This window comes from Anoplophora glabripennis, unplaced genomic scaffold, assembly GCF_000390285.2.
Source record: "Anoplophora glabripennis isolate ALB-LARVAE unplaced genomic scaffold, Agla_2.0 scaffold387, whole genome shotgun sequence".
Classification (NCBI taxonomy): Eukaryota; Metazoa; Arthropoda; class Insecta; order Coleoptera; family Cerambycidae; genus Anoplophora; species Anoplophora glabripennis.
This window is the reverse complement of record NW_019421739.1, coordinates 281,043-290,892: the sequence shown is the minus strand read 5'-3', so window position 1 is coordinate 290,892 and position 9,850 is coordinate 281,043. Positions and strand designations below refer to the sequence as shown.

Here is a 9,850-nt window from a genome sequence, read left to right as displayed (position 1 = left end):
GGGTGTGTAGGTTTTAGTCGTGTGGGGATGCCCCCTTACGGGGGCGTACGTGTCTTTTGGTGTATTTGTCTGTCTGGTATATTGCTTGTCGGGGGTCGCAATTTTAAAGAAATGTATTCTAAAGTAATGCAAATAACTGATAAATAAGTAAAAGTGGGACTTACCAGAGCATAACCCCGGCACAGGTACCTGTAACAAAGATGCCGACGGCCTGTATGGCTTATGTAACCAATTGTATGATCTCTATACTCCGCGGTCGAAATTATAGAGAGTGACTCATCGCTAGCTCTTGGACTAGTAAGGGGGATGAAACGTGCCGGGAACGAAAATCCATTGGCGTGTATACGTAAAAGGCAACAAGATGTAGAAAATATGGAAAAAATATAATAAAACATAACATTTAATATTTTTTACGCTTTGCTATAACCGGCACTTTGATCCATTTTAATTATTACAACATTTTAAAACGTCCCAGTTATGTATTTTAATTTATAAATTTATTATAGCCACGGAATTAGACCCCTAGTCTACGCTTATGATATGACGTTCCTCAGAACGGGTAAATCAAGTCCGTTTACACCCACTAAAAAAGCATTTCCCTATTCCCTACCAAGTGCAAAAGACATAGATAGAATATAGATCGACGTTTAGTGTAACTCAGTCTATAGACGATTATAGATTCTATGGATGTGCGTAGCGAGCGGCACAAAGATAAATAATATTGAACCGTTATAAAAATCATTGTATATTTTATACGCGTTATGGTAATAGTGTTTTTATATTATGTCCGAGTCACTCTCTATAATTTCGACCGCGGAGTCCGACTAGGGGTTTATATACAAAAAATTTTCTTCTGCAATGTCCTCTATAACCACCTCAAGTTTGGCATCACATTTTTGAAACATCCTGAATATAACAAGATGGAGGTACTTTTAAAAAGTAATTTCTGTGTTGTAAATACCATGGAATTACCATTGTAATGCAACTAATAACGTTTCAAAAATAAAAAGAAATGTCGACTCAATTTTTAAATACATTTGTTAACAATATCTTGTTCCGACTATACAGGGTGATTCACAACTTATATAAAAAAAAGTTGGTGATATTTTTTATCTTTTAAAAGCACTATGTATTAAAATGTATCTCATCGTTTTGCGCGCGCTCTTCCAGGTAGCTTTGGCTGATTTAAATTGACAAATGCCTATTTATTCAGTATTATTGCGGTATTCACAGTCCTCATATTACTGTGGTTTATTATTTACACCAATCTCACAAGTGCTCGAAATGGCCTATATACTCTTCGTTTGTATTAGAACGCGTTTTTAGGAAAGATATGCCAAATGCTGCTAAAGTTACCAAGATAATTTACAAAGGCATAAAAGAGGAAATTTACGATCAAATTATAGAAGAGATGGAGGTCATGGACGTCCACTGCATATTGATGCAGCACATTTTAAATATTATAGAGAAGGAAATCCCCATGTAGTTCAAGTCAAATCATGCGACAAATGATTGGAGTGTCTCTATCATAGTGTGCACCTATTACTCAAGGGGTAAATGTATCACAGTTCACAGTCATAGTTAGCAATGTCAGCATCCCCAAGTGTGTCCATTAGTATCAGCGTATTATTCGTTAGAGGTTAGATTTGTAATAGAAATAGGATAAATAAAGATCAAAATGCACATGTGTGAAAACTTAGAAATATACAGGAGTCAACGGGACCACATCCAGCCCCATTTTACTTTTAATGTTCGAGCAGGGATTATTAAGGATCGCTTAGCTGAATCGTTCATATTGCCAAATCGAATAGATGGTTTTAAATTTTTCGAAATGATCCGCCTGGATTTCTTGAAGATGTACTTTTAGCTTTTCGACGACGAATATGGTTCTTGCATTACCTTAATGAAGTTCAAGAAAGTATGATGGATTGGCCCGTTCAATCCATCATACTTCGTCCAATTTGGACGAGGAGGACCAGCACAATAGCCACCACCGTATCCTGACAAACCTCCTCGGCTCTTTTTGAGAAAGTATTATACTAAAGTGGGAACTATTCATGATATGTCTGAACATATTACGTATTTTTTCTTGATAAAACTGCGATTTAACATTTACTGACTACATTTAATATTAGTAGGATTAGTAAGAATGAATAACAATTACAAATCCAATAGCTGAGATGGCTAAAAAAATCTAATATTTATTTATTATGTTTTAAAATTGTTTTCATATTTTCTGCGCAAATTTTTTATATATGCGGATTGACTGTAATCATAAATTATCAAAGAGTCCTTCTTTGTTTGTATAGGTATATTCCAAATATATTTTTAAATAAAATGTGGATCACCTTGTATATGAAAGTGAAAAAGTATTATTATAAATAACTGAAAATTTTAGTTCCAGGCAGATGTGGTTATCTTTAGCAATAATTTTCTTTCGGGTAAATCACTCTGAATAACGATTCAATTTCACAATCCATCCCTATGTAAATAAAGGTTTTAATAATAGTTTCATCATCCTACAAATATCACTACATAACCGTGCTAATTTGGAATTATCACTCTCTACGAGAAGTAAATTCATTGTAAAACGGATGTGGTTGCATTTGTAAAGTTAGAACATATAGTGTTCTTTCTGTGACCAAATCAGTAGCACATCATTAGGGCATAATATGAGTTGTAAAATGTGTAACTTCAAATTGCTTAAAAAAAAAGAATTAATCAAATTTATCCAAAGGGTAAGAGCAAATCATTGGCATTCCTAATCATTATTTAACAAACATTTTTCATAGTTTAATTCTTTAATTTAATGTCCTAAGAGTTTGTTATTTTGTAATAATCAAACTATTTTGAGATACATTACCTACATGAGAAGGTACTACGGATTTACAGAATAACGATGCCCTTAGTCGACATATGGTACATCTTTCCAACCACAGTACATTATTTACCTGGGTGTACTATTATCTATACCTAATTGCAATAACTTTTTTTTGTTGATATATTTAGATTGGACATTATCAAGCAGCCAGGATTATTGAGGAACATAAAATAGATGGAAGCAAATTGCTGGTGAGTTTGAAATTTTAAAATACTAATAAATTATGTAGGTACCTAAACAAAATCATAAACTTGTCTTGCAGTGACGTCACATATGAATTGAAAATACCATTTAGCACAATGACATCGTTCTTATTTATGTGGTTTCCTTTGTTTTGGTTTATGCAGTCAGGATTTGAAGAAATTTCAAATACCCATATTATCAATATCCGCAAAAATATTTACAATATGTTAGAAAATTTCAATGTTTCGGAAATTCTGAACCTCCGAGAACCTTATAATCGACTGCAGGGCCATTTCCATGGAAAAATTGCAAACAAATTTTCGCAAAATAAATTTTTGTTCAAATATCTTTTATCAATTTTAGAACTGTATATGCCTATAGGACGATTTTTGGCAAGATAGTATTTTCAGAAAATATTACAAATTCGTCAGAAAATGTTTTACAGCTTTGCTAATTCCGCGTATTTTAGTTGATAATAAGAACTCACTAAAGATTTTAGTACATTAAACTGATTACAATAATTTTAATTATTAAATTCTAAAATAAGTCAAAATACTGATATGTGTGCGTGTGTGTGAGAGAGAGGATAACTTCACTAGCAAAATAATTTACATTTAAATGTAAAATCAAATCAAAAACATTTTTTGTTACTCTTAAGGGCCGGTACTTTGAGTCTCGATTAACTGATCGGTTGATTAGACTGTATACATATACCTACTGATTTATTTTATAAATGATAATAACAGTCTAATCGCCTGATTAGTTAATCAAGCCTTAACCGAGACTCAAAGTACTGGGCCTACATTATTTATTTGTTGTGTGCTTTAATTTACCCCTTTGTGCTCAAGTGCCCTGAATCAAATCCATTGAAAGCTTTGATCAAGACAATTGCACAATGAATCTTGCAGTAAACCTGATGCTGATTTTAGCAGTAGGTAGGTACACAGCAGTCTTGTACAAGTGACTTGTGCAAGATTTTGCTACCAGGGATATTTTCTTACGAATACATTGATATATAGCTATAAGCACAATATGTAAAACGCGTTTTTTCGTCACAGTTTTACTCACACAGGTTAGTATGTACATTAATTACCATTAAACATAAATTTGTAAATATATTTTTTATTAAGATAAATTTTATTTTCAGAGTAAATTACTGCTTCCTAATTAAAATTAATATAAGAAAGTGATTTTTGCTTTCAAGTTAGACGTTAACCAACGGGCCTCACAATCATTTTTAATATTATTAGACTGAATCATAATTTGGTGTCAAAAATTTAACTCACAAGTCACAATCAGACTAAAGCAAATAGTCGAATATACCTCAGCATCAAAATGATTCTTCGAAGAAATTTTTTTCCATTGATTTTCTTTGCAATAGAAAAAGTATACTTGTATACGAAAATAATAGAAATAATTAACTTTCTGCAGCAGTAAACCTTTTCAGATAGTCCAGAAGTCTATTGAGATAAAACCCATTTAAATCTAGTATCGCAAAACTAAATTTGCAGGTCTATATTTTAGGAGTTAACTTTTGAATTGGGGTAAGTTGGTCACAAATTTCAGTTGCAAATTTCTTTTTTTAACCTCAAAAGAACGGGTCAATTAAGGTTAGATATCACGAATTTTCAAACAATAACAAATTCGCGCCAAATTTGGTATACGGGGGTTTTCGGGGTCGCTGATCACGGATCTGGTGTCAATTTAAGATAGCGGATCCAAAATGGACGGCCAAATTTTCAAAAAATAACAGATTCGCATCAAATTTGGTATAAGGGGGTTTTCTGGATCGACCCAGGGTCAAAAAGTTGGTGTCTAGGTCTTTTCTGTTTGTCGGTCACGTCGGGTACGTAGTCAACGGCTTGCCTGAGGAGGGGATTGTCATGTCTAGCGGCTACGTCAAATCGTTTCTCCGCGTTTTGTCTTATTGTCTGTGTAGCGTTTGTGTATTGTAAGTCTCGTAATATGTCAGTGTTTCTTACGTACCAGGGCGCGTCGGTGGCCGTGCGGAGGGCTATGTTTTCCACAGCCTGTAATGACTTTAAGTGGCTTTTTGCCGCGTGACCCCACGCCGTGGAGGCGTAGGTTAGCTGCGGTTGAAGTACCACCTTGATAAGCGTTCGCTTATTCCTTAAACTGAGGGTGTTTCCACCTTTGAGTAAGGGATAGAGCCTAGCCCTGGTGGTCTTCGCTCGCGCCACCGTCTCCACGATGTGCGGTTTCCACGTGAGACGCTGGTCCATCGTCACGCCCAGGTATCGTATTTGTCGATTCCAGGAGATGGGTTCCAGTGATAGTGTCAGTCTGTCGAGGTTTTGTGGGATTTTTCGTTTGGTAAAAAGGATAGCCGAACTTTTGTTGTTATTAATTTTGACTTTCCACCTGTTGCACCAGGTTTCGAGTTGGTCTAAGGAGTTTTGGAGGAGGGAGACGGAATATCTAGGATCTACGGATTGGGATGTGATTGTCAGGTCGTCGGCGTATAAGTATATGTTGGTGTTGGGGGGATGTGGGATGTCGGAGTTGTAAATGGTGTATAGGTGTGGGGACAGGACGGTGCCCTGGGGGACACCGGCCTCCATGGGACAGGTGGTGGAAAGGGAATCTTGGATCTAGAGGCGGAATTTTCGGTGGTGTAGGTAGGATATTATGAGTTTAGTAAAGGATATGGGATATTGGTTGGTGAGCATTTTCATCAATAGGCCTTCATGCCAAACTGTATCGAAGGCCTTTGCGACGTCCAGGAAGACAGCACCAGTGTACTGTCCCCTGTTGAAGGCCGGTCGGCCACTTTGGATTAGCCATCTTGAATTTTGCAAAATTGACATCGGATCCGTAGTCAGCGACCCCGAAAACCCCCGTATACCAAATTTGCTGCGATTTTGTTATTTTTTAAAATTTGGTCGGCCATCTTGGATCCGCCATCTTGAATTTTGCAAAATTGACCTCGGATTCGTGATCAGCGATCCAAAAAACCCTCGCAAAAAAAATTTGGCGCGAATCTGTTATTGTTTGAAAAATTCGTGATATCTGACCTTAATTGATCCGGTTTTTTGAGGTTATAAAAGGAACCATTGAACCAAATGAACATTTGAATACAGAAAAAAAAATTGTTTTTCCTAGCATTTTTTCATGAATTTTTTTCAGGAGGCAAAAATACTACAGATAACATATGTCGCATGAAAAGCACAGACAACTTTTCTTTTTTTGTGTGGCTGTGTAATTAATCATGAGTATTATTAAGAAAATAAATAATTTAATGATTTAAAGCAAAACATGAGAGTTTTTATTATATACAGGATGATTCAGAACTTATCAAGAAAAAATTGAATGTACTGGGGATTTTTACAAATACAATTTTGTAAAAGAAAATCAAAAAGGGCAGTTCGAAAATGATTTAAAAATACACTTCTGCACGGCACTGGAAACTGGTCTAATGTAAAACCTGACCTTGCGCAAGGCAAAGCATGCAGTTGGCGACCGACACGGCGGCAAAGAGTAATAAAAAATGAACGGACCAAAAACTGAAAAAATCTCGCAAGTAGAGAAAAAAATAAAAAATTTTAACATTTATTTTAATATCAGCAAATTCAACTGCTCTACCGTTATTGTTATTATTAATTAATAAAATTAATTTCTAGTTTTAATTAATAAAATAATTTTGCATACCTGATGTTACAACAACTGTTCAAAATGTTGTCCACGGATACATTGGGACTCGTCTTACCTTAGTTTCTATGAATTAACACAAATGTTATCTTGATTAACCATAACATAAATGTTGGATTGCTTCACCATAAATTAAAACGAAAACGATATCCTCTAACTTCGAGTTGCTATACACGTCAGCTATTTTTAACACTTGAAAAACTAATGTAACACTATTGCAAAAACGTTAATAATAAAATCAGATTTCAGTATTCGGAATCGCTGGGGCTACGTGGAGAGAGCGTACTGCGCACAATGCACAACGCGGATGGAATATATTCCGATGACACTAGAGACTATAGTAGCCCAGGGATATAAGTGTTGAAATTACTACAACTTCAATAATTTTTTCTCGGAAACTAAGAATTTTACAAAAATTTTTTCATTTTTCATGACGCATCTATTCCGAATGATCTTGTATATTGATGTATTACTTAATATGAAAATAAGGTATAAAGAGCTAGATAATTAATTAAAAGTGAACACGTGTTTACAAAAAACAGTACGAAAAAGATGGTCGATATGGACGCATGAGCATTAAAAGAGGTTTTGACGAAAAGCCCTATTATGAACTGGGCTATGCATTGTTATCAAATCTCATATTTAAATGCAAATTTCCACACCACCATAAGGCATGTTATTTTGATTGAGTTTTGTTGAGCGCTCATCATCCCACAAAAACGAAAATTTAATTCTTTTAAATAAGACAAACTATGAAACGGTACTAAACAAATAACCTAGCAGTAATCAATAAATGGAATAATCTGTTTACTCACCTGATTTTTATGACGCTTGAAATTTTGTGGTTAATCTTCAAGTACTGGTACCAGAATCCTCTTCTACGGCATTTAAAATATCTGGTTCCTAATTTCTCATTATCTGAATTTATTGCCGTTCAATATTAAGCGTATTGGCGTTCAAAACTCCCATAATCTAAATGTTGAACCAATCTCATCAGAAACATTTTCTTATTCGGTACCTACTTAGTAATCTATCTGATATCGATATATTAATTCAGTACACTTTAGCGAAGATTTTATTTAGATATAGTGCTTAAAAATCCTTCTTTTTGTTTCAGGACCTTACACCTAAGGACATTTCAAAATGGCATTTAACAGCAGTGGAAGAAGAACTGCTATGGAAATGCATCAATCAGTTAAGATTAAATCATATAACAGAAACAGATTGTCAACACATTTGCACAAAACGAAAAAAATTACCCATTGACCAAAGGAATCGGCAGTCTGTTTCTAAATATTTTAAATTTAAACCAAGTACAAAATACACCTATGACTACATTGAGACGTCGCATATTAAAGAAACTAACATGATTTTATCAAAATCATCCGAAAATATTACACTGGAATCTGAAAAGTTCAATGACGATGAACGTATTATTAATTCGGATACACTTTTTAAACGGAATGACGTTTTAGTAGAGCAACTTAAAAAGTATTTAAAATTGAATACCCACAAAATGAACAGATATGAACGATTAACAAATACCAGTGATAGTTACATTGATTTGCCAAATTTAACCGATACTAGTGATTATATAAAATATGAAATGTTGCCTGAAATAACCGCAAGGGGTGAAACCATTTCAAACGTACAATCTTCTCAATATAAAAATCGCCCACATATTACATGTTATTTTAATTTATGTTGCGTCTCTTGTGGTATAAGTTATGATAAATAAGATGCGTTATTTTATTAAATAAGGAACTCAAATATAAATAAGTAGGTGTATAGCTACACATATTTATATCATGAATAGTATTTTTTAATAAATTACTCCAAAATATTTCTAAAACTGTTACCTTCTAAGTACATTCGGCAAATTTTAAAAATATGTAGCATGAATGTTTTGGTTGTAGTTAAATTATTGTTTTTTATGTAATTACTTACTTTTTATTTTATTATTAATTTATTTTTACTTACCAAAAGAGGTTGGAAGAGATAGGGTAAATAAAGGCTGAATTTTATCTGCGGAAAGGCTGTCATTTTCCGCGTATAGTTGATGAGAAGTATTATTTTTTAAAATAGACAAATTTGAATGGCTACGCGAAACTGGAACTGATCTATTGGAACAGGTATTAGTGGTATGGAATATGTCACTGATTCGAGTGATCAATTGGAACAGGTCCGTCCAATTGGTTCGAGTTCATGTTACTCTAGCCAACTGCGGGACTGCATTGGACTCGGTCTGGAAATTTGAGCTCTAAAATATTGTGGTTTGATAATTTTAAAAAGAGATTTCAATTTACATTGACGGACCTGGTCCGCAACACAACTCGTATGGGAATTATGTTAGTCTTTGTTTAAAATAACTATTAAATTTGTGTAACACGTCGCAATCGGTATAAAATACGTTATTGTACATGCATTGTCCCCAGTACAAGGACCTTGGGTTTCATTGGCACATACAAGTGCCAAATTTTGTGAGTGCCTTCTTTACGACGAGACCGACAAACTTGTCCTCTGTGAAAACATACGACGCCGCCGCGTTTTTGAACGCCCAATTCCCGGAATTGTCGATATGACGTCATTATGTCTCTCGGTACACACAAGTTTGATTTTTTCAAAATGGTTTAATATATTTAAAAAATTATGGTGAAATTGTCCGACAAAAATCATGCCTCGTATGAGGTGTCCACCACCCCCAAAATGTTGATATGACGTCATTATATGTCTCTCGGTTCATACAAGTTTGATTTTTTCAAAATTGTTTAATAAAAATATTTCACCTAGGATTTGTAATAAATAACTTGCCCTTAGAAATAAAAATGATTGAGATTCCCGCTAGATTTAAATCTAAGTTAAAATATTATTTAATTGACAAATGTATACAGAGTGAGATTCAGTCTTAATGTCATTAATTTTAAGAGACTATAGAGAAATGTGAGTATAATACGATGGCGTGATTAAAAAAAATTTAAATGCATATTTAATCTGAAAAAAAATATTTTCAAATCATTATTTAACCCCCTTTTCAGGCTGTTACTGACCGGTTCACGGCTGCCATATGAATAAGGCGCCCTAGATGCAACGTTGCCATATTTATATATTTTCGCTCAT

The 9,850-nt window shown here is 34.2% G+C and overlaps 1 protein-coding gene across 1 annotated transcript; it reads left to right on the top strand.

Annotated features, from left to right (window-relative positions):
• Positions 1 to 2,637: 2,637 nt before the first annotated feature.
• On the top strand, positions 2,638 to 8,763 carry LOC108908413. The gene is made up of 3 exons (XM_018712448.1): positions 2,638 to 2,738; positions 3,010 to 3,072; positions 7,851 to 8,763. Exons 1-3 carry the CDS (start codon positions 2,673 to 2,675, stop codon positions 8,469 to 8,471), a joined length of 750 nt encoding a protein of 249 aa, XP_018567964.1. The 5' UTR covers positions 2,638 to 2,672; the 3' UTR covers positions 8,472 to 8,763.
• The last annotated feature ends 1,087 nt before the right edge of the window (positions 8,764 to 9,850 follow it).

Excerpts from the sequence above, each read along its gene's own strand:
- LOC108908413 (XM_018712448.1), top strand. The coding sequence starts at position 2,673 with ATGAGTTGTAAAATGTGTAACTTCAAATTGCTTAAAAAAAAAGAATTA. Across the intron at positions 2,739-3,009 it reads TAATCAAATTTATCCAAAGG|ATTGGACATTATCAAGCAGC; the intron begins GTAAGAGCAAAT and ends TGATATATTTAG. Across the intron at positions 3,073-7,850 it reads TAGATGGAAGCAAATTGCTG|GACCTTACACCTAAGGACAT; the intron begins GTGAGTTTGAAA and ends TTTTTGTTTCAG.